At 50.0% G+C, this 25378-nt stretch overlaps 1 protein-coding gene across 2 annotated transcripts in view; it reads right to left on the reverse strand.

Annotated features, from left to right (window-relative positions):
• The window catches only part of man1a1 (mannosidase, alpha, class 1A, member 1), a 73273-nt gene that overhangs the window by 16403 nt on the left and 31492 nt on the right, over positions 1 to 25378 (reverse strand). For both annotated transcript variants that reach the window (XM_027001641.2, XM_027001642.2), the window contains 2 exons: positions 25111 to 25191; positions 4971 to 5065 (listed from right to left, as the gene is read on the reverse strand). In XM_027001641.2, the coding sequence (XP_026857442.2) occupies positions 4971 to 5065; positions 25111 to 25191 (176 nt within the window). The remainder of the gene's footprint in view (positions 1 to 4970; positions 5066 to 25110; positions 25192 to 25378) is intronic.

A 25378-nucleotide genomic window follows, 5' to 3' on the forward strand; every position in this document is an offset into this window, starting at 1 on the left:
CGTAATGTACCTCTGGCAGGGTGCTCAATACACCCTGTGCTGACAGCTGTGCTCTATCACGGTCACTTAGAGCGTGATTTTCCTTGTTTGTTTTCTTTTAAAGCGGAAAATCTTGATGAAATATACAAAGACTTAACTGGCGGCATGGAATGCATAAACGGTCCTTGTAATTGGGCCACTCTCATTATGGGGAAAATTACCCAGCGCCACCTGGAAGAGCTTTACATTGAGTACGCAGACAGAACGCCGACCCGATGAGGCAAAAAAAACCAAAAAAAACCAAACAAAAAAAAAAGTGCCATTCTTCAAAATGTTCAACTGAGGAACGTTGGGGGGTGGGGGTTAAAGGTCAGACCATGATCAAATCCTGCTACTTGTGTAAAGTCAAGGCCAAGGGGTGGGGCTGCTCAAACACAGCTGCTCCTTTTCCCTGGGAGGAGAGGATGTCGTCTTGTTATGGGGGGTCAGGGTGACAACAACCAGTGCTTCGTTCTGAGCTGCTCGACAAACAGCACTTGTCTCGGAAACAGCACCGGTCAGGAGCTTTCTGGCACGCCGTTAGGAAGCGGAGTTCCTGAAATCGCAGGGAACGTCGCAGCTATCCGCAGGCAGCCCGCCATTACGGCGAGAGGCACACATGACATGAAAGGACCGTTAAACCGCTGCTACAGAAATCAGCTTTGCTTCAAAGGCAGCATTGCTGGGGGGGTTGCAGAGACTAATGACTAAGCCTCTGTTGCTTTTCAAATGCAGATACAGAGCAGATACAGAGCAGCTAAATGAGCGATTTGTCGCGTGTGAAAGACGGCACCTCCCTGTTGCTACGGCTGCAGAGCCAGGGTTGCGTGTTCCGTCCTCCGCGCTCGAGGTTGTGCTGCTGTTTCACACGCTGCTAAAAGCAACAAGTCCGCTGGAATTCGCATCACCTTCAACGGCGGGAGAAAAAGTGCCGAGGAAAGGAAAAGGAAACCGAAGGGAATCTAAGCTATGCCTAAACGTTTCTCATTTAACTGCGGACAACCCCGCAAGTCCTAGCCCGCACAGCTTCATCGGGGGATGGGCAACTTTTGGATCGTTTTGGGTTTTTTGAGAGCTGCTGGGTCATGGTGCTTGAGCTCTCCCTCCCCAGTCTGCTTGCCCACCGCCTGAACTTGCTCTTCGGCGCCGCTCGCTGAGGTTCGTCCATCAGCCGTGCGCCGTGCCGTTCTAGGGTGAAGTTTGGTTGAGCTGAAGCAGGTTATACAGAAACCTGACTAAAAGTTTCCTTTATCTGCTGATACGCAGCAGGGGCGGATGGGATCCGACATATGCTAAAACATGAGGGAACGAGGGATGGGAAAACGGAAAAGATGGAGAAGAAAACCGGAAACAGGGGGGCGACCCCCTTCCTACTTCTCACTTGTTCACTGCCTTGATAAAAAGCCACACAAAGGTGGGAAGTTAAAAACCCGGATGTTCTTCTGGATAAAAGACTTGTGCAGGGAAACAGTGTAGGCAAGATAGCAGGGACGACACCGGCCCAAAGAAATGGTTAACTACTACCAAAACTGAATTCTGCTGAACTCTCCCTCATCCCTAAAGTGTCAGCAGGCTACAGTTAACTTGTGGCTGAGCCCTTTAAATAACAGTTGACACTTTCTAAAGAGGCTGATCAGGCAGGAGGCCGTGAGCGGTGACGCACTTTGCAAGGAGCCCGAACGGGCTGGAGTCTGGAAGAGGGGGAGGGGCTGGACGGGAGAGCCTGGAGGAGCCGCCACCCCGCGGACCCCAGGACATCTGTTTCGTAATACAGTAATGCAGACACACACAGACAGAGAGAGAGAGAGAGAGAGACAGAGAGAGACAGAGACAGAGAGAGACAGAGAGAGAGAGAGAGAGAGAGAGAGAGAGAGAGAGAGAGAGAGAGAGAGAGAGAGAGAGAGAGGCAGAGAGAGAGAGCGAGAGAGAGAAAGCGAGAGAGAGAAAGCGAGAGAGAGAAAGCGAGAGAGAGAAAGCGAGACAATAAGCCAACCCAACATCATGCTGCTCCTTCCCTCTCAGAGGCGTCAGTGGGGCGCCCCTCTCTAGCTCAGCCTCTTTACACTGTGAGCTTGCTGGCTGGGCGTGTTAATGGGCAGGCACGCATGGGACACCGTTGAGCTGGTCACACACTCAACCCCGCCAGCCTGGGACCTGATGTCACATCACATCCAAAGGCAATTATACCTTTTTATTGCCCATGATCTCGCACTCGCACAATGTTTCTATTGATTTTTGGCCCTGCGTCATTAAGGACCCGAAATCGTGGCCCGTTTAACAGCTGAAGGCAATTAGGAATCACGCCATCCAGGCACTTTCAAGATGGACCACAAAAACGTTTCATTTTTAATGCGGCGGGCTGAACGTCTGACGTCGCGGAGCCTTCAAGGGTTGGCGAGCGAGCGAGCGAGCGAGCCAAAGAGGAGCGGCGAAGAGAGCGCAAGGGGTCGAGGAGGCAAACGTGTGCAGAGTGGCTTGAAGTGCGCATGTATGAGTGAAGAGGCTGCGCGTCTGAACAAGTGGCGAGAGAGAGAGAGAAACATGTCCGGGGTTGCTCGGTGAGAGAGGGATTAGAGGCGTCTCCCGCGCCAAGCCTCGGCCCTGCTCGGCGCCAAACCGGGTCAAGGTCGTAGCTGCTCCATGCCGCCGCAAAGCGACGGCATTCTCCCTCGCGCTCCGTCGCCACACTGCCCGCAGGAGCGCCGCGCGGAGGGAGGATAACGAGAGTCCGCCGGAGCGGCGCGGGTAACAGCTTCTGGCTCTGGCAAACTGGGTTAACACTAATATCTAAGTGAAACGATCAAACTGGGAGAGACGGCGACGAAAGTGGGCCAAAGTCTAGATGGTGCTGCTTGTGCAAACTTTCACTACACGAGCAGAAAGGAGTTTCTTTTAAATCATGAAATGCTGGCTTCTACTTCTAGGTCTCCTCTGAGAGTGGAGATTAGTTTATCTGCACCCACCAAGTTGTTTCTGTCGCATGAATTCAGTCTGACCTCCAGATGTGTGTGTTTGTGTTTGCGCGCATGTGTGTGGGCATCCCCATAATAAAGTTTGTTGAGCATTATACATTTTGTACAGCTGTAGAGTAGTTCCTGTTTTGAGCTCCTTCGCAACACCTTCGCAAAGGCAGTTCTGAGGATGTGGGTGGAGATACTCAGATTGGGGAGATGGTGGTATAATCCAGTTGGCCTGCACCTGACGTAGGAAGGGGAGTCAAATCAGAACGGCTTGATGTACCCCATGTTTTGTGACTTTGACAGACCACAGAAACCCTGACTGGGTCATCTTATTTCACTGCAGATACCCAAACACTGAAAAGGTGAATTTTCCTATGTCCCCTTTACTGTCCAGCTGGTTTGACATGCCTCAGAAGCTTTACAGAGCCATGCTGATTGAACTGGCTCTCTTTCGGCTTGGCTGGACTAGTTGCAAGGCTTTTCTGAGTAATGCGTCTGCGCGTGTGTGCGCGTTAGACAAAGCCAGTACACTCTACCCGTGCTGGCGTAGCAGGCACGTCTCTCTACACTACAGAGCCGCATTTCCTTTGATCACAGGGGTTGTTTGGTAGAGCCAGATAATGGTGCCTGTGTTTGGTAAACAGTGGGATTGTTATACCTGCAGCGCAGCTCCAACGACTAGGAGTTGTAATAGCCACACAATGTTAATTCAGAGCCGCTTGGCCCTGCTGTACAGACGCAGGGTATTAGCACGGCAGGGCCTTTTAAACAGGAGTCTTAACTCTTTTTATTCACATAACCACACTACAGACTACTGCTGAAATCCACCAGAAAATTCATCTGCCACCCAGATCGTCAGTAAATCCATGGTTTTATAATCAGACCGGCCACCTCCGATCGCAGCTGAAGCCCCCCGGTTAATACACGCACCTCGGCGGTGCCACCGTCAGCGTGACAACTTGGGGCGTCGAGGCAGCAGGAAGCTCCGCCCACTGACGCCATTGTCAGAACCTGAGCCAACAATTGTGGACCAGGAACCGTGCACCTTCTCCTGAACCAGGAGACGACCCCCTTCCAACACGGCTGCTGAACCTGGGAATGGGTGGGTGAGGTCAACGGTGCACGTTCGAGTGGGGAAACCGCCAAACTGAGCGGGTGTCTGGGTGTTTTGGTGTTTCCACGGGCTGCTGCCCGCGCCGATGCAACCCTGCGCTTGGCGCTTCGCTCACCGGGGTACAGGCTGTGCCAGCGCATGCCACTCCCATGCAGTGAAGCCAGTTCCAAACCCACGAGCTCCTGCTCCGCGGTTTACCCCACCAGAACCTCCAAGCTGTGAGAAGGTACAATTTCACCCACAAACAGCAAACACTAGCTGTATCCTAGTGTATCCTCTGAGACACACACACACACACACACACTCCACAGCTATAGTTAATAATATGCAGTAAATAAGTGCTTTACGTATAAATATATCACTCAGGCACTTTCCATATCCAAATTTACTCTGAAAAACATGGCTGGGCAGAGTATGAGGTTTGCAAGATTTCAGAGCTATGGGCCATAATATGCTAATGTGTTGAATCAGTACAGTGCTGTGCGCTTTGAGCACTCATACAGGAACAATTGAATGGCAGGGTCAGACTCTCTCTCTCTTCTCGGGGGCATACGGCCTAGCCGTCTGCTTTCGGCACTCAGAGAAAGAGGTGGTGCCAAACAAGAAGCTTCATGTTTAGATTTTATTGGAGATAACCGAATTAAAAACAAAGAAATAAGCAAACAGGAATACATACAACCCCTAAATAATAAAAAAAGACATAAGGTAATGGGGGGGGGGGGGGGGGTGTCATTTTGTGTGGAGCAATAAGATATACCACAGGAAGCACTGTGTAAATATGCATTATGTGCAGATTGGAAATAATCTCTGAGGTGCTGGTAGCCCTCTGAGATTAACAAAGAAAAACAAGAGGGAGAGGTGTGGCGAGAGTGACTCACCTCTTAAGGTTGAGAAGAGCCCAGGGTATACCAGTGGGGGTTTTAAACGCAGGCAACAACTTCTCTCCCAGCTCTATAGCTTTCCTCCTAAACACCTGAGAGAGAGAGAGAGAGAGAGAGAGAGAGAGAGAGAGAGAGAGAGAGAGAGAGAGAGAGAGAGAGAGAGAGAGAGACTCATCAGTCTTCCAGTAAAGCTACTGTCAGAGTAGCTGCCCCATGACCCCGCAGCAACCAACATATGGGCAGCGCTGCCACCTGACCTAGAACCGACCTGCCCTCTCACTGACCCCAGTCACTGCCGGTCACCTGGCCTGCGTGGACACCATGAATCCTCCAGGCAGGCAGATAAGGAAAGATCAGATAAGCTTGCTCTGCATGTCCAAGCCTTTCGTCATCTCTGTCCACCCTCCTGCAACTCGTGTTCCCCCCCACCCCCGACTGCCGGTGTGGACCCCGCCGCAGAGATGCTATCGGTGCGGTGGGAGACGGACATTTGCAGGAGAGGCAGTGTGCTTCTAACAAAGCAGGACATCGATATAATGGTGAGGGGCAAGGAAAAAACAAAAAAAACAAACATGGAAACACTACAGAAACCCCCACTCGACCCCCACTCAGCCCACCCCCCCCCAAGCAGTCAATCACTTCAAAGCAGCGCCGATCATGTCTGACAGGAGGAGCGGTATGCAGATGGCATTCGGGGAGCGGGATTTGCTCACGCCATGAGCGTGAGCTGCTCCGGCAACGCCGTGCGGCTCGCGAAAACAGGCGAGTCTGCAGAAATGGGCCCGCAGAAGAGAGGCAAGCCTGCTGCGCTTGACAGCTCCTCAGAAGTTCAGAGGCAAAAACGACAGAGTCGAGGTATCTTTAAAATGCAAAAAAACACAGTTAACTGAGGTGAAATGGATATGATGAGCACGGAGAGAGATGATGTGATGGTGAGGGTTATTGGGAAGAGCACTGAAGTGAGGTGGCATCAGAGCAATGAAGCAAAGGTTCTTCCCCCTCACTCAAACACCCTCTCTGAGTCGAGCTCATCACTCCTTCAGCTGATCAGTGAAGTACCTACTCCACTCACACTCCTCACTGCTGCTTCAGCTGATCGGTGAGGCTTCCTGTGTGCATGCACACGCGCACACACACACACACACACGAAGCGCTGTGTGGTTGTCCTTGGTGCATCAACCCAAGGTCAGCTGTTAACCTGCGGCAGTAAATTCAGAGCTGAAATCCCCAAGCTGGTGCTCAGTCTCTGCTCTGAACTGAAGTAGGTCGTCTCTCCGGCTCCTCGAGCCGCTTTAAGTGTGTGTGCGCGCATGCGCGCGTGCTTGTTGCCTCCACTGCTGCCCTGCTGTTGGAATGTACCATCTCCCACAGGTCAGTGTGAAAGCAATCAGCAGAACTCCTGCTCGTGGGTTGACGACCGGCGGTACATGAATATCGCAATATTATCAAGAGCTCTGGAACACTTTGATTAATGTCTATAATAAAGCCCCCAAGCCCGGAGGGGGGGGGGGGGAAACGACTGCTTCAGAGTGAATAAGCCTGGCCATCACCAAAGTAGTCATACAACCTGCAATCAGTGATTAGGAAGCAATCGAATAAGCTTCCAGATGACAAACCCAAGGTACTTTCTAGCTTTAAAGAACCCCCCCCCCCCCCCCAAAAAAAACACGCAAGTGAGGCGGGTCACGTGGAACACTCAGAATTCCACCAAAGCAAGAAGTACCACCATTGCTACTATGGGCATCTCAGGATGGAGCTGGCTTGATTTAGGCTCATTCCCATTCCAGCCCTTGCACCTAACCCATTCGTGTGTTCATACCTAGGGGTGGGGGTGGAGGAGTAGGGCAAAGTGTTGGGGCTACATGGCCCTCCAGAGGCAAGTTTTTCATAACTACACTCCAAAGAAAACGATAAACCATTGTGTTATTTTTAACGTTGTTTCAATGTGGTCCATTTCTTCATTACAAGAACTACCGTAGAACCACGGCTGAGTCAGACCTGCGGGACGCCGTGTTGACAGAGCCGCGCCAGGTCTTCCAGCAAAGTTCATTACCAAAAATAGCCTTGTCACTTTGCTAATCGATTCAGGCCGCAGATGTCAGACATGTAACGGGGCCCTGTCGGCGCGGACCGGGAGCTCGCGCTGCTACTCCTCTGGGTGAAGAGCTGTGAGCCGTGCCGGCGTGCGCAAGCAGAGTGGAAAGCTGAGAGGGGCGCGAGCGCCCGACCCGCCACTGTGTCGCGTGTTACACCTGCAGAGCCAAAAGAGCCCTAATCTGATCTGTTGTCTCACCATGCACTCTGAGTAGACCAAATAAAACAGTGGGGCCATTTACACATCCTTGCAATATGCATTTTAGATATTTTTTTCCCCCCTATATTGTAGACACACACACACGCCAACCAATTAGTATTATGCAAACAGTTCTATGCTAATAGGTGTCTATTAACATCCAACGACTGTTAGCATGTTGCGCCGAGTAGGAGAACAGAAATAAATTAGGTGTGAGGTGGTGTGCCACCCCCAAGTCTGTGGCACACATCTCGCGTCCTTTGGGGCAGCCAGGAGAGGGGCGCACTGTCTAAATGAGATGAATAATGACACCAATGCAGGCTGCCCACGGAACCTTGTGGGCTTTTAAGCAAATTACTGCCCGAATCTGCAGGGAGCTGAGCAGACAACACACCGGAGCTCCACCTGACCCTTCCCGGTGGTGCCTTGCGACCCAGAGAGAGCAGCCTGGCTGGGGGAGGAGACGTGATCTCAGTGGGGTCTGAGAAAGATCCAAGCTTTCGGTCCCAGATGTGCCCTTCTGGTAGGGAGGGAAAATACAGGTGATTTTAACCTCATCCCTGGGGTTTGATGACCCACACTAACGGTGTCCGGGGGACGATAAAAATGGTCAGGACATGCAGAGGATGATATAAAATCTGCTTCGGACACCCTCAGGATGATAAACGTACAAATGAAACGATAAAAATGTATGTAGAATCTATCAAGTAGCAGGTAAATGAATGGCAATGAAGTTCTTATGGTTTGGTGAATAGCCGTGTCAGCTTCAAAAGTCACGCTCTCCTTGACTCGCATGGCAACAGTATGCGGGAAAACCGCGTTGCTTGCTACTATTGACAATAAAAGGTGGACGTCATTGAATCGCAAGTGAACAAAACCTTATCCAAAAATGAAGTACAAAAGTGTAAACGTGTCAATTCTAGAGTAAACTCAGCAAGTGTGTGAGGAACACAATGGCGAGATTACAGAATTACGATAGAGATTACATAAAACAACCAAGCCAGTTAGCTAACGGTCATTTAGCATTATCTGATGAGTGCTAGTAAAATTTATTCATGTAACAAACTAGGGGGAAAAAAAGTGTCAGTCTGTTTCATACGTTAGAGGAACAAGCTAAAATATCAAGTAGTGTAATCCACAAAATGCTCATTTAAAAGATGTACGAGTAACAATATGATTAGATTAGCTTTGTAACAGCCAACTGTCACCGAAATCCCTAGGCTCTGCTGTCTTCCGTGCGTAAGCTAGTAGCTAATGTTTATTCACGTCGCCTAATACTACAAGAGGTGGACATGCCGCACGTTGGCCGTTCACTGGTCAAATTCCAAATGGTTTCGCCAACTTCGCTCTCCTGTGGCCACACGTGGTTAGACTGGCCCTAGGTGAGTGGAAGCACACGTCTGTTCCACGGTGCGGTGCAGCACGCTAAACAGCGCGCTAAAAGCGCTGCTTTTAATGTACAACTCTAAAGTGACCTGTGATATCACCAAAATTGGACTGAATTTACCAATTCTAACCTCCGTGATGTTTACAACATGCAGCTATATTATTTAAGAAAATCGTCAATATTGTCTGTGAAGATTAATTCAGTATTGTGCAGTTGTAATGCTCTTACCAATACATCATTTCCTAGTCATAATTATATAAAAAACATACAGTTAAGGTAATCCAAATCACAGCTGACATGAAAGTATTAAAAATAAAAAAAATAAAATAAAATGTGGTGATCTCAGCGATCATGTCTAGAAGACAGTCGTGTCTAGAGGGTGAATGAGAAGTCCTGAGGATTTCCATCACCACTCCACACATGCTACCAGCCTAATAAAAGAGGGGGCAAAAAAACAAACAAACCAACTCCACCCCGCTGCCAAATCACGAGACTCTAAATGGAAGCAATGCTTCAAAATTTCATCAAACAGAGTGCTGCTTTCACAGACACTCCTGCAGGCCTCATTTGGGTCTGAAAGATTAATTGGAGGGGGAAAAGGGAAGCTATTATCTGATCAAACAGAGCCCCATCTACAGGGAGCAAGGTCAGGCAGCATTACCAGATGGAAACTGAAAGCCCGACCCGTTTTAGCTTGGCACGTTGGCGGTGAGCGCAGAGGACCAGACCGACTACTGAAGGGGAAGGTGGGCCGCGATTGGGTGGGGGGCGGTCGAGTCATCTGGGCGAGCCTCGGCTTTCTGGTGCGAGGTGAAGGAGTGGTGATCCCCCGAGGAGTCGGTTCCTCTGACGGGGACGCTAGAAGCTCTGGGCTTTATACGCAGCAAGCTGGTCAGCCCTAGAGATGCAAGTCAAGCTCTCCTTTAACAAACGATGAAGTTGGGCTATAAAGCATAACTGTTGGAGACCATTATGTTACTACAGCCTCTGCACCTGTCTAACAGTTCCTGGTACCGTCTCAGCTGTAAACGTCGTTTGTGATTACTAAATGGCATTATAGTTGCTTAGAATTTAAAGGCCTGGCACAAACAGAGCACGCCCTCAAACTTGCGGGGGAGTTTTGAAAAGGGCACAGAGAAGCAATTACTCTACTCATGTGAAGGGATAGTTTTTCCTACTCTCAGCAGAGCAAGATCACCCCCCCCCCCCCCCCAGAACCGCTGCACCAGTTCTGCGTTCTGTTTCAGTGTGTGTGTGAGTGAAAGAGATGAAAGGGTTGAGGTTCAGGAATGTACCGAGATATTACTGTGGAGAGATGAGATGGTGTGGTCGGAGAAATGGCACCGAACAGGCAACACCTAGGGCTGTATGACAGCCATTTTTTTAAACCCCCAAATTCCATTTTTTTCAGGGCATATTTTTAAGTATAAATAAAATGTACCTTAAAAAGCCTTACATTACAAAATGTAGATGCAAAGATAAGACACGATGAAAGATACAAAGTAGTCCATCTGGTTTAAGGATATATTTGGAGTCATTGTGATGACTGGCATCTAATTTTACTTACTCCATAGTCCATACAGATGTCTGTCAGATATTTAATAATCTTGATGAAAGTTTCAGTAAATCAGCAATAAATGTATGTTTTTTGCAGGCTTTTTTTGGGGGGGGGGGGGGGGGGGCACTGATATAAACCCACTTCCCATGGCCCCGGCTGACCGGTTCACATGACTGAACACAAGAGCCCAACGTTGCTACTTATGTCTCTCGGTGCAGCCCCTCAGATTTTAAATAAAAATAAATTACATTTCTGGCCCGTCCAACACGGCACCCGTGTTTGGACTGATCAAAACCCCTTCAGAGGAGCAGAGAGCCCAGAACAGGAAGAGCCTGGCCCCTGGTGAGGGCTTGGACCAGCTCTCGCCTAGCGGGGAGAGTGCAAATTGTCCCCGGTGCACTGGAAGAGGAGCCGAGACGACCAAGATGGCTGAACTACAGCAGGACGATTAGCGGCTGCACTTTTACCATTTGCACGGCCAATTACGCCTGAACGTTTCATTTCTTCCTCTTGGAGGGGGAGAAAAAAAAAAAAAGCAAATGCAAATAAAAACTAAAAAAAATGCCAGCTATAATCTGTTCAAGATGTGGATTCATTATGGGATCCTTCATGGTCTTGTGAACAAGCAAAAGACAAGGTTGGGTGTTTGCAGAAATCCTTCAGTGAGCCAAACTTTAAAAAAGGAAACCATTACCAGACGCTGTAGGGGGAAAACAAAAAAGAAAAGCTACCGACATTTCAGACAGCACATACAAGAAGGGGAGAGGGTTCGTTGCTCAGAGAGCACAAAAGACTCTGGAGATGGCACTTTCGGCCGTGTCCCGAGAGCACATGGAGCGAGAGGAAACGCACGGCTCATTATTTGCCTGCTTTTATTTGTTTATAAGGACTTGAGTCTGGCAGAAGTGGAGGTGCGACTTGCCAAGATAACTGTACCTGTGGCGGTTTGCACATTGCATTTAATTAATAAATTCAGCACTAACGGCAAGGTCACTCCTGCAGACACGCACTGCGGCAAGGCGGACGGAGCGGGAATAATTGATTTCCTCAAAAGCCGAGAGCAGGCACCGAGAGGCGTGCGCAACAACGCTGGGCCTTTGTGTTCGAAAAGTCAGGCGCAGGGGTCGGCCAGGGCAATGGGAAGCAGGTTTGTATTGGTGCCAGATCCTGTCGCAGCTCTGTATTCACTAACTGGCCCGGCACTGGGTGACAACCCGCATGAGAGAGAGAGGGGAGAAGGAAGAAAGTGTTCAACATGCAAAACAAGTCGTCCTAAGGCGGCCCGCCGCTCCTGGTCTGAACCCGCATGCTCGACAATGCACGGCCATCTCGGCGATTGTTGCCGACCTTAATTCTTTGTGAGCGCTAGATTGAAGGGGGGGGAGCCGTTATTCCAGTTGAGCCATACCTCGGCCATTCGCATTCAAATGAGGTTTGGGGGAAGGCGGACGTGAACACGTAGAATAGCGAGAGGAACAGAGATAGTGAGGGCTTTTTAGGCCTGGGGAGAGAAAGCTCTGGCCCTCTGGAACAAAGCTAGTCGGGAAACTGGCAAGGGAGAAAAGACGCTTCCCATTTGATGGGAAAACCACAAACTCAGCTAAACTAGACGTTTAATATCAAGTACAGGAGGACACGAGGCCCATCCGTGATCTTACCATTTTTATGCCAGCCATCAAAGACCAGCGGTCTGTGGGTACTAAAATCCCGACGACTCCTCCTTTATGGGCATCATGCAACGTGCGACGTTTCCAGAAGCACAGAGCACGTGGGAGAGAATAAGATCAGGGAGAGGAGAAAAACGAAAGACGGGGGGGGGGGGGGGTTGGGGGGGAGAAGAATACAAATGTACCCAATTCCTCCATGGAACCATCAAACGAGGTCACATAGCCGCTGTTATTAGTGGGATTAGACACACCAAGCAAGTCATGTGCAGGACAGAGAAGCCGGTGCTCAGCCACTTTATAACCACAGTGTCCCCATCTTCTGGTGGCTACGTCCAGCAGGATCACGCACCACATCACAAAGCTCAGATTGTCTCAAACTGGTTTCTTGAATATGACAATGAGCTCACTGTACTCAAAAGGCCTCAGTCACCAGTAGAGCACCTGTGGGGTGTGGTGGAGCAGGAGATTCAAATCTCATCTCAGCTACTGCGTGACATGTCGATATGGACTAATGTTTCCAGCACCTTGTTGAATCAGGCACAAAAAATGAAGGCAGTTCTGAAGGCTAATAATATGGGCAATGTACGAGTGTGTGTATGTACAGACATACATAACGTATGCATACGCACAGGGAGGTCCTCCGTCGGCTGTGCAAGCAAAGTGCTTCTGTTAGACGTGAAAGCAGTTTGTTGGAAAAAGTAGTTGTTTTAATGATCCGTCATAGTAACCATAGTGCGATAAATGATTGCCGTTTTAGGGAGATTGCAACACACCATGACCGATGCTGACCAATCATCATTCACGCCTTTGCGCAAGTTTGCAGGTCGTCGGGGAGGAGCGTCAAGAAAACGTGTGTGATGTGATGTCCCCTCTTGGTGTGTGTGCTGTGTGTGATGCCTGCGTTTTTGTGTTTGGAAAAGAAAAAACCAAACCAAACCAAAACAATGTAGACCCATTCCTGGGTTGTCACGAAAAGGACCGTATGGGCAATCTATCCTTCAAAGAGAACTCGAGAACGAATAACAGGTCAAAAACATCACATAAAATGTAGCTAGCTACCACGTTTACCCCATGTAAACAGAAGTTGGGAGTAAAACAAATTATTGGGTTTTGGGAATTGTATGCTTTGATAAATGAAGATACATGAAGATATATTAAAACATGTGGTTTCACAAGAACTATAACTGAAATCAAGAGCAGCAGTGCTCTCTCTCTGCCATGTTTACATATGTGCATCAGCGAGCACTTGGTCATCCTATTGGTCAAAGGACATGGTGTGTCAAAATCTGGCCGTATTCATGTAGTTTGACCCCGGCATAAATCATAGGGAGTTGTAAAGTTCACAGTTTCTTTTTCTTTGGGTTTTCTAACTGCATGGCTGCTGTATCAACAACTGGCAATGCCATCATGTGTGGCATTAATGTAAGGTCCATTATCATTAAAATGCCTCGCCACTGGAAATGACAATGATGGGCTGAAGGATGCAGTCTCTGGATCATCTTTGAGGATTTTCATGTGTCTAAGTGTTGAATTTCTTAGTGTCTGCATTTTTTAGTATAGTAGACTGCAGGTACTCCTAGGAATTTTTTTCAGATCACACACAAACACACACACACACTCAGATCACACACACTCAGATCACACACACTCAGATCACACACACACAAACAAACACACGATAATTCATGAATACCTGATTTTGCATTGGTGACCTTCAATGTAATCTCTTTCGGTTTGGTAACTGTAGTGGGCTGCAGAAGACATCCGCCAAGCCACGACGCAGCTATGGTCCAACCACGTTAAATCTGCTCTCATCACTGAAGTCAACTTTGAAGCAGCTCTCCTCTGTCCGCGCAACATGCGCCTCAGTATAGGCAAGTCTGGCCTTTTGATTTGTTCTGCTTCTCTCAGACAGCGAGACGCTTTATTTAATCGTTCACCACAGACAACTTATTGCACTTGGGGGGGGGAAATGTAAATCAATCAATCAGAAGCGCAAACCCTTGTTTACCCGAGCAGCAGTGAGACGCAACTAGCCTGTAATGTGGAAATACCTGTACTGTAACGGGAACACATCTACAGGCATCGGCTAAATGATACTGGAAGTATGGTTAAAGCCGTAGATCTTATCCGTGGACACCGGCAGAAAACATCTTGAGCGTGGAATTGGCTCATTTTCACCGATATCAAGGAGGAGCTTGGCACGGGCCACAGGCTTCAGAGAATCTCAGTTCCTCTTAACGAGCTGCGCTAATCCACAGTGAGCCCCAGCCCAGGCCTGATCCCGGTGGCCAAGCCGTCCTGCTCCCTGTCAGAACGGCCTGCGTGCTTTGTGCAGGGGAAGAAACACAAAAGCGGTTGCTCAAGACTTCAAGAGACAAGAGGGGTCCTGCAATGCCAAGTCACTGTGCGATGAGGAAATTTTGCCCTGTTCACCGGTGAGCTGGCAAGCAAGTCCAGCTGCAGTGCTGAACCAATTCCTCACCGAGGGTCTCCGTATCATCCTATTCTCTCGGACAATTCATACATCAACAACCAGCATTTGTGGTGACTTGAATAAATTATAGTGTCACTGAAGCTTCTAGAAAAATACACTTACTGTATGTGTTCTCTTGCAGCTTCTCTTGTAATAGCTGAAAGGGGCATCCTTTCAGCCTTCATCTAAACAACCTGCTGTAGCTGGGTTTCAGTAACCTTGGAGAGGTTTGCTTGCAAAATGGTTGAGTTTTGCCAGATAAATAGAATTTGTGTGTGTGTTTGTGTGCACGTGTGTGTGTGTGTGAGAGGGAGAACAAAGTTTCTGCTTAGACTATGCTTTGGGAGAACACCTCACCCAGTCCTCGCTGTCCATGTCTAATGAAGACGGATCCCAGCGCAAGGACACAGAAGATATTTAAATTATCCCCATCAGATTGGGGATTTCTTCACGCAGCAGCAGCACTGAAACGTCAGCTCCATCAGCTCAATTCAAAGCTTCGCCAGCGAGGGTTTGGTGTATAAAAAGGATGATGAGATGGCGTCCTGCTGATCCACGGAGCACCCAGCCTTTCAGGGTCCTACGTGAACTTCCATTGCTCTGCTCCTTCATTTTCAAAAGGCCGAGTAGCGGCGTCCTGCAGCTCAGGCTTGTGTGACGACCTCAGAGATCATTAAAGCCAAAGCCCGTCGGGCTCCAAAGAAACGCCCTTTTAAGGGAAGAATCGGCTTGGCCTGGCTTTCCTTCGGAAAGGTAGACTCTCCGTAATTATCCTGGGAATGCTTTCTAGAACTCGCGTGGCCACCGGCAGCCGTGAAAAGTGACGAACCTCGTTGTCCGCAGGCCAGCTTCGAGTCACAGCATTTCACGAGACTCCCCAAGAGCCGTCACGCGATGCGTGTTCAGCAGTTCCGGGGCCGACCGACAGGCAGGCGAGCGACCCACGAACGGGCCGTGAATGCTGACGCGAGATCTGGAACGACCCTTCTGGGGTTGAACAACCCTCCTCGTTGGTGGTGTTGCGCCCCGAACGGGCCTCGCTGCTTTGATTAACCCCTGCCGGTTGCAGAACGGGCCCCAAGCACACGCGGGGATTGGATCGCAGGCTGCTCCGTGCGACGGCTGATGTAATCGGCAGGCAAGGCAGGGTTCTCCTCAAAAGAGTGGGTAAATAGTTTAGAGCTCTTCATAAATATTAACCGCATGCCCGCAGGCAGCGCAGGCCGTCGTCTGAACAGGCCGTCTCTCTCGCGGTCCTTTAGAAGGTTGCTCTGCACAGCTGCGTGTGTCGGGGACTGTATGCGCATGCGCATGTTTTGTGGCAGGGGTTTTAAGTGCTCCAGGAACACATGTTCAGCCATTACCCGAAAAGCCTTTGCAGCTGTTGCCATCAACAATTGCGGTCGCGTCCGATAAGCACTATCCAGAAGATCGTTAAATCAACACAGGGAACACCTGGCTGTAGCGGTTCGAAATGCAGCAAGGTCACGCGATAACATCTCTCCAATAACGCTCGACAATGCTGGGGGAAGCCGCAATTGTTCCCCTGGGCTTCCCGTGTGTGGGACTGGAGTCTTAATGTACATTACAGATCCCTTCATCACTGTGCGTCTAGCCACAACAATAGACAATGAAGCATTATGTTAAGACGCACGTGTCATGGCAGGACTGTAACGAGTGTTAGAAAACACCCTGACGACAGAAGAATATGTGCAGTGACGGAGACGGAGGCGTGACACTCCCCAGAATAAAACAAAAAACAACCCCCCCCACACACACACACACACACACACACACACACACATTCACTGCTTATGCAGCACTTCATTAAATCTCTCAATGCTGCCACCTTAATTCACTTAGAGGAGATAGAAAGGATATATCAGAAATGCCTTGTGTTTTAGGCCTCAGCTGAACGAGACTGGGATGCGGTCAGAAAGCGTTTTTGAGCACGGCTGGTTTCACCAATATCAAGCGGTAGCTTGGCGCGGCCGACTTTAGAGGATCCGTTTAACCCAACGAGCCACACTAATCCACAGCTGAAGCCTGGTCCCGGCAGCCAAGCTCCCAGATAGAACGGCCCGCGTGCTGGAAGCCGAGGGCCGCTCGTGGAGTCTGGCTTCCCAAAGGGGACGCACAAGCAGTTGCTTACGGTTCGAAGAGATGAGCGGAATCCTGCGACGCGGGGGCTCGGGGACGGGATGCGTACAGCCTCTTCTGGGCTCCGGGTCGGGACATGACAGGCTGCTAATTGCTCTTAACCCAGATGCAGGCTCGAAACACCACGGTCTATTGGCACCGGGGATTACGCCCGCGGCTTTTTCCGCGGCCTGCATTCGCTAATCCAATTACGCGGGGAGTAGGCGGCGTACGGGGTGGCACGTCAGGGGAAATACCACGACGTGAGCAAGTCGGGGAGAGGAAGCTTCACCGCGCCTGCTGGCCTATTTAAGATCTCCATGCGCCTTGTTAATAAGACTCGGCGACTGCCACCCAAGATCGGCCTCATCCATTAAGTATTTGGGCGAGCGTCATCGCTCGACACCAAAAAGTTACGGTGGAACGTGAACAGGGTTTCTTGGCCTGCTCTCGGCAAAAACGAGCTGACAGACCGTCAGGCTGGCAAATGTGACGGGAGAACCTTCAGAAGCACCAAAGCGATAAGAGAAAAACCCTGAACAAAATTGACAAGACTGGGCCCAAGTTTAGCACAGGAATTCCATTAGAACGCTTAAAAACCACGGATTTCGCGATGAAATCAGTTGCTTTTCCACGACAGTTGTTCTCTGCAGTTTTATCTAGATGGCTTCACAAAGCAAAAGTTGGAACGCAGAGGTGTCAGAGACATGAGCAGAAACCAGACATGCAGTGATCAACGCCATCGTGCTGGATCAGACGCGAGGTTGCTGACGGGAGCTGGCGGCCGTGCGCTCAACCTGCCTCTCTAGCTCAGACAGCGGCGAGTCACAATGCGCCCAAGTGCAAGACCTAATGAATAAGACCCCATCCGGTCCCCTGGCCCACCCACCACCTCTAGTTAGTGAGTTGAGCTGAGATTGACCTCCCCTTGCCCAGATCCTGGCTATTAGACGGGAGGGCGCTGAATGCAGTATGCCAAGTCACAGCTATGATTAAGAGAGCTGTGAAGCGCGCGACAGTCTTCGGATAAATATATGGTGTGCCTAAATAAATGAATGTGTTCCCACCACAGTCAGCATGCGTGTGTCGTGGATACGTGCGGTGACGTTTGAGCTTTCGGGCTGGGAAAGCGGGCCGATGCACGCTTTTCCAGACGTCACTCGGGCGATGTCACGGGACAGCCGGAAAAGCTTGGAGGAGCGGCCTCTGGCCGTGCGAGTCGGCACGCGAGACCGGCGTGCGTCGTCCCGAATGAGAAAGGGAGAGGGAAATATAGCCATCCATCCTAACCAGAGAGCAGAGACAGTTATGCTCTGTTGGCCTCCCTGTTGCTGGTGGCTTTGGCTTCGTCAGGATTCCCACACGACTGTTAGATGACAGGAAAGAAGCCTTGTGGGTCAGCTGTGCTGATGGACGTAGCCCTTTGCGAAAAAGGTACATAAAAGATTGTTGTGATTTATTAAACGTGCCCTGAGTGATGACTGGCGTCCCGAGCTACGGTTTTAATAAGTCCTCTCAGAAAACGGCTTCATTTCTCACCGTAATGGATCATTCCTTTTCAATAAAGCGATGAGAATGATTCACGATGCTCCTCGCAGGTATTTGGGGAGCAGGGCCATTTTGCATCCTCTCGTAGCGGTGAATAATTCTTTCCTGTAATTACTGGGTAATGTGAAGTAATTAACGTGGCAAAAGCACCTGCTCCTCCCCGCTGGCGGCGCCCGACCCGGACAGAGCTGGCCCGGAGCTCGAGGACTCCGCAGCCTTGGAACCGAAGGCTATGCTTAGCGCTGTGTGCTCCGATGGCATGATGGCCAAGGGGGAGCCTGCTCAAAATCAGTGGCCAAAAATAAAAATAAAAAAACACCCAAACAAACCCTAACTAAAAAGAACACTGAAAGGCAAAGAAAACAGAAGCTGGGAAAAGGGAGTTGATCTTTTCTTAATTCCTGCCACTTGAGAGCAATCAAGAGAGCCAGCCAGGCATTTAGGAGCGGAGGTGGAGCGCACCCCAAAGCTGCTCGCTCCAAGAGCAGAAAGACGGGAAGAACCTGTGGGACTGGCTGGGCAATCGTGTGCACGCTACGGAATGAGCTTCTGCTTAAACACAACTAAGGACATTCAGTAGCACGCACCGCCGCAACCCGCGCAGATAATTATTATTACAGAAACAAATTGGGAGAGCCATCGTGTCCAAAAAGACATGGCGTCAGCTTACTGGCTCCTGGGCTTTGGGAAAGGAAGGAGGGGGCGGGACCCTTTGTGGTAATGCTGTGACGCTCCGCTCGCTGGCAGCCCAACATGGCTTTTCTGCCGGACGCGTCGGCTGATGGCCGGCAGGGCAAAGACCTCGGCGTTTCTGAACAGGCAGTAGCTGGGGCAGGTTCCAACCCCGACAGCAGGGGCCTGGCTACACGGCCTGACATCAAAACAACCGGGCCGCTGCATCACGCCGTGCAGTCCATATACAAGAGAGCTATTCCTGTGCTATTGCTTTTGTTCCCCCGCCGCTGCAAACAGCGCACAGTCAGTGAAATACTGAGCGCTGAATGACTGACTGTGGTGCGGATGGCAGGCCTCGAGCTTTCTCCCCACCCCCTTTAATGCAACCTGTCAGTCAGTCGAGATCCATAGAGCTTGAGAGACCACAGAAAGCCTTGCAGGTAGATTATGCTCCGATTACGTCCTGCTGGAAACATTAGAACTTCATCAGGGTGAAAGCACAAATGAATTCTGAATACACGGCAGTTTATGCAAATTCCGGCTAAATAAACGCCATAGAGCTTCCTCCACTGGAGGGTCACACAGAGAGGATCTCTCAGGAGGTCCCAAACTGAGGCAGAAAAACAAAGAAAAAAGCTAGTGACTTGTCACGTTGCACCTGTACCTGTTACCATAAACATCCAGCATGCAAGCAGTCTGCTACCCATCACAAATAAAGAGAACAAAAACAAACAATCCCCAAAGACCATATTCTTCTGACTCGAGCTGTACATCATGAAAAATACTTCAACTGGTTATTCTGGTGCGACTGGAGTCCGGGCCCCGGCTCGCCGGCAATGATCCCATTCCGACACATGTTGGCAGGACACGTCAGCCTAATCTGGAGCGCCACATTTAACCCCTCACGCAAGCCCCTTTGTCGAGAGAAGAGTGGCAGACGTGCGGAGGCCCGTTGCTCAGCGGTGGGCGCAGTCATTAAGGATACGCGCGGTTGATGCAGCACGGTGCTTAATTGGGGATGCGCGTGTGCGCGAGAGAGCACTTTCCTTGTTTACAATAAATATGCCTTATGACAGAAACAAATGACTGTGGACCTGGGGCGAGCATGATTAATTTCCACCATGCGTCACTGTAAACAAGTGAAATGGGCTCCGTTTTTAATCACACGAGCAGGAGGCCCTCAGCCCACAGGCTGCTAATGAGCTCCGATTCACTCACTAATAGTGTCTGAGAAGAACGGGACCTGGGACTGGCTGCAGAGGTGGGGCGGGATTAGGGTGGAACACCCCCCCCCCCCATCCAACACGAAGGAAGGCCAGAAAGTAGGTCGGACTTGAAACATAACGGGTATGAGGAGTTGTTTATAAATTCTTCACCCTTGTACAGTGCTGATGGCTAAGAACTGTCCCTCTGTAATTAAACTCCGCTCTTCACTATGACAAGAGTGTCAGTATGCAAACAAATTCCTGTACAGATTCCTGTCAAGAGTCCATCTCTTCCAGGCTGACCGAGCCCATTTGTACCCGTTTCCCAGCCGCGCACCTGCCGACGACGGCCAGCCTCGGATGAAGGCAAACATGTCTGACGTGGAGAAGAGCTCTGCTGAGAAAATAGTTGCACCGGCTGTGAAACTGTGGAGACTGGGAAGGCTGGAGAAAGGAGGCAGAGGGGTCTTTTGGGCATTTATCTCCATGACGATTCTTGGACCTGTTCATGTCATGACCTGGCACAACTGAACAAAAACCAACTGTGAGACGAATTAATGAGCACATGATATAAAACGTTCTGATGTGATTTCAGACTTCGACATGCAGGCTGATGCATTACCATATGCTTCAAATATGGTTATTGCCGACTAATTATTTTCAGTCTGACTGTGTGATCATGTTTTATTAGTAGCAAAATGGCAGAGACCAGCAGCTGTAGCAAAACATTATATCCTCCTCTAAAAAGTTTAGAGTTTTGGGTTTTTCCCCCAAAAGCATTTTAATCCAATTATTTGACACGTATAAGGGAGGGGGGGGGGGGGGGGGGGGTGGAGAGACAACAGTACAGTTTCGTTATAAATTGAAAATGAATTTTCCATTGGTGAGTTTTAAAAAATTGTCAATTAATATGGGGACACCATGAAACCAGGATATTATTACACTAGGTTACTGTGCCATAAAGATTTCAAACCGCAGCACCCCTAGGTCATGACCATGAAGAATACTGCTCTACTAAAGGTAGAATAAAATAAAACTGCACTAAAAAGTGAAGCAGGTCGATAGTTTCGGCTGTAGGACTTCGTTGTTAAAAGGAATTCCATCTCCTGGGTTTGATGGCGGTAACCAATCAACTGCTCGAGCCAAAGCCCGAGAGTGGCGACGTGGAGCAGGTGACGCACGCCTAGCACCGGAGGGCTAGTGCGCACTCGCCGAGGTGCGAGCGGGACCACGTAAGCCCCCAGAGATCGGGGGAGGGGGCAGTGCCCCGTGCCGCTCCGAACCTCAAGGACACAAAGCTCTGCGGGGCGGGGCGGCTGGGCCCAGCGCCCGCGCTGCTGTAAAACGAAACTGGCGCTGCAGAGATCGATACATAATCCATCAGGGAGTTAAGTACTGGGTCCTGACAGGCAGCCCTGTGCCAGGCTGAACTCCACAGTGCTGGATAACCAGACCAGCGGGACGGGACGTCCGCCGCTCGCGCGGGCCGAGTGCAGCGAGACGTAGGGAACGAGGCCGAAACGGTACCAAACCAAACCGAACGTCGTGTTCAGTGACGAAGTACCCTGCGTTTTAGGTAACAGAGCAAACCTGCTGTGCAGCTGACGTTGTTAGCTGAGTAGAGATGTAACCTAAAGCTTTAAAATGTTGCCTCAGCAACAGTTCTGACCAGTGTTTGCAACCGGACACTGGGTCTGGATGCCGATTAGTGCCTGTATGGCTAAACGGCTTGTTTTCTCTCCCCAAAGTGTATGTTCCAAGACCTCCCTGTGCTGCCTACAGCAGACAGACCTTTTCCCTCATCCCACCACACACAGACACACACCGTCGTGGTTTGTTTATCCATACTTGCCAGAGTGTAATCTACTACACGCATGACCAACACACAAGGGGGAACCTGCACTTAACAAGGTAGCAAACGGTTCTAAATACAAGTGTGTAACCCACGTTGTGGTGAAGTGGTTTATAATTGATTGGACAATAAATTACGCTCGTAAAGGGCCCTCATGACCGTACCTTCGCTGTGATCGCTTTGACTGCGTGCTACATCTCCAATGCGCGGACGCGCGCTCGCACGGACGTGCAGACACATGTCTGAGAGTGCGCGCGAGTGCATGTAGGCCGTGTCTGTTTAGTCTGGCTAATGAAAATTTCATCAAAAGGATTGCGGCTGCTCCGAGTGGCAGCCAAGCGAGGAGGCCGACAGCCAGGGGAGTCGCATTTTAAAATGTTGCCCTGCCTGCCACTTTTCATGTCTGTCCAAACCACTCCTTCAAGCCCGTCTGGAGAGTCGGTGCAGAATGTGGGAAGGGTGCAAAACGACCTCGCTGTCCTCCTTCGCACTCCCCTCGCCCTGTCTGACGGCTTCCCGAGTCATCTTCGCTCACATTTGCACACCGACTCTGCAGAGCTTTGAAGACACTCGCGCGTGTGCACGCTCCAGCCTTGAAAGCACCCTCTCGTCGGCCCACTCCTCAGGTCTCCGAAGCCGCTTCGACTCACCGTGTGTGCTTAAACTCCCGTTACAAAGATCGACTCTGGCAGGAAGTGATGTAGGTGGTGAGGTCGCGTGCAAGCACTGGTGGCACAGGGCGCCCAGGTGCTGCGCTGCTCGCGCTGGCCGTTGGAGGTGTGTGGTCAGCCATCCTTGCTAACTAAAAAAATCAGTCACCCCAAGGCCTTTTCCTGTAGCACTGTCCCTAAATCCCAGACAAGACTCCATCCTGAACAAGGGGCGTGAGTGGCTTGCTGGAGAGAGAGGAAAAAAAAACAAAAAAACAAACAAACAAACAAAAAAAAAACCTACAAATGCCTTCAGGGGCCATGACAAGGACGTCCATCTTCTGGCAGTGTAACCAGCATTACAGTAAAGAACCTGGAACTCCCCTCCAGGCAGGGGTGCAGAACAGGATGGTGCAGGGAGAAATCAAACACTGAGTCCGTGGTATCGAACAGGAGCAGCGGTAGCTCAGTGGTACTTGACTAGAAATCATCAGAAGGTTGCCGGTTCAAGCCCCGGCACAGCCAGGTTGCCACTTAGGGGCTCCTGAGCAGGACCCTTAACCCTCAATTGCTCAAGTCTCATGTAGTCAGAATTGTAAGTTGCTGTGGATAAAACTGTCAGCTAAATGCTGCTAAATGTACATGAGTCAACAGAAAGCGCTTCTACAGTTCCACATAGTGTGCCACACTATTCAGGAAGTGGTCTATAAAGGGGGGGCTCGCTCAACGCAGCAAGTGGAGCACAGCTTCCTGGGTCTCGGCCTGCGTGCCGCAGTGCCTCAGCACCTCCTGTAAAGACCCGCCAAGGAAAATCAGTTTTTCTTTAACCTTGACATGTCTATGTGATGTTTTCTAATTGCCAGAAGACACGTTGCGTGCTAAACAAGCAGCTGACGCCACGGCTGAGCATTTCGGCTTTGGAAGTGCGGCGTAACAATGACTGCCTCAAATGGATTTACACAGCCAGGGTATCACATCACAATCCTGTCAGCTTTTGGGGCGGGGCTTTCTCTACCGTTAGCATCACACTACACAAAGGAAGGGGATTGGAGGAGAAGTCAGGTGTGGTACTGACTACTGCAAACTTTAGTAAGCTATCGTGGGTTTTAAAATGATGGCAGAGATGTGCCATCAGTTGTAAAGTTACATGAACAGAAAAATGTGAGCCTTCATGCATTTCCAAACGATATGAAAATCAGGGAAATGGGTGCAGTTTATTTTTTTTTGGGGGGGCGGGGAAAATCAGTGTTCCTGCCAAACTTCCAGAGAATACAGTGCAGCAGCCAATTCAGAGAGGACAGTTTTGAAAATTTTACTCAAAAAGACAGGCTTGGTTTTGCACAAAACTTGTGCTGAAGGCTGACACTGCTCTGGCCATTTATCTTGTAGACACAGTGAGCATGAGCCATTCTGATCAACTGGTATGTTTATTTTTCTTTTGTTTGATCCATTGACTGTGTACACCAATTACGTAGAGTGCTAGATAAAATATTAAGACAGCCTTTGCCTGCCAAGTTACACGATGACTCAAAAAAGTGTGAAATTAGACTTAGATGGTGTAGAGAAGGTGTAAAGTTAAATCTACACCACTTTTAGGGAATTAGGGGATGTGTTTGGAAATATGTAAAATATGGAACAAAGATGAGTTTTTAGAGGTTTCATTGGTAATAGGAACTTTAAAATTAGGTTTTTCCAGGTTCCAGTGTTGCAGGTTCCTCTGTACAAGGATGAGACACGGGGCACACCAGCACTCTAGCAGAAGGTCATTTTTAGAGGATGTCGTATAACCATAACACTCAGAGGAAGAGGAGCTGGGCCTCTCTGTCTGTAACGAGACCAGCAAGACTGGCCTCTGCTGAGCCGCTCTGATTGATGAGTGTGGACCGGTGCTGAAGGCCTCTGCGTCACTACTACGGGAAGGCAGTTTGCTGTAAAAACAAGCGGAATCCTATACAGCCCGCACTGCTCCCTACCGGGAGCTGGTCAGAGTTTGATCAGAGACGCAGGCACACCTTGCTTCAGAAAGTCACATTGAATTAAAGGCCGAGTGGCGCAAAGCGCACGCGCCGACAAGAGAGAAGGCCGTTATTGGCCACTGGAGAGACAGCAATAAGTATTTGCCCGAGTGACAGGCCTCGACCATCTTTTGGCTTTTCATTCAGCGGAGCAGGCACAGAGACCCCTCTGTGTACGTCCAGCTCCTTGGAACGGCAACAGCTATGGGGGCGGCGTGTGGGGAGTGTGCTTGTGCGCGCATGTGTGTGTGTGTGTGTGTGTGTGTGTGTGTGTGTGTGTGTGAGAGAGAGAGAGAGCGAGCGCAGCCGCTTGTTTAGCTTGGCTCGGCGTCCAGGCAGACAGCCGTGCCGGCGGCTGTAGAGGGACCCCGGGCCCTGTCCAAGAGAGCGCTGTGCCCTGCCAAATCTAAATGTCACCCGCTGATTAACAGACAGTGCCACACAGGGCTGAGAAAAACGGTGTGTGCCCATGACTGATGTCTGAAGGGCAAAGGGGGAGGGGATGGGAAAACAAGGAGCAGCAAAGCTTGTTCCAGTCTTCCAGAGCTACAGTGCTTTCTAACCCACACTACACATCAAACAGATATTATTTGCCATATTATTTTAAAACACATTCAGATCTGGCAAATATGTTTGGCAAAAATATGGGCGCCTAGCCATGCATTCACATACCTCTTTGCCGGAGAGATAATAGGCGGACAGCAGTCCTCCGACGAAGCGGATGTTCACTTCAAAGACTGAGATTTCGGCGTTCTGCAGAGGATGAAAACAGGAGGGAGGGGGCAAAAGGAGACGTGATTATCTGGGCTTCCACGGAAATGCTGCTACTGTGGCACTGCTAACTGCTGCTGGCACAGGATGTGTGTGTGTGTGTGTGTGTGTGTGTGTGTGTGTGTAGGGGCACGGTTCAGCATTAAGCTTTTCAAGCGCACAAAGAGCC

This window comes from Electrophorus electricus, chromosome 3 (assembly GCF_013358815.1).
Source record: "Electrophorus electricus isolate fEleEle1 chromosome 3, fEleEle1.pri, whole genome shotgun sequence".
Taxonomy (NCBI): Eukaryota; Metazoa; Chordata; class Actinopteri; order Gymnotiformes; family Gymnotidae; genus Electrophorus; species Electrophorus electricus.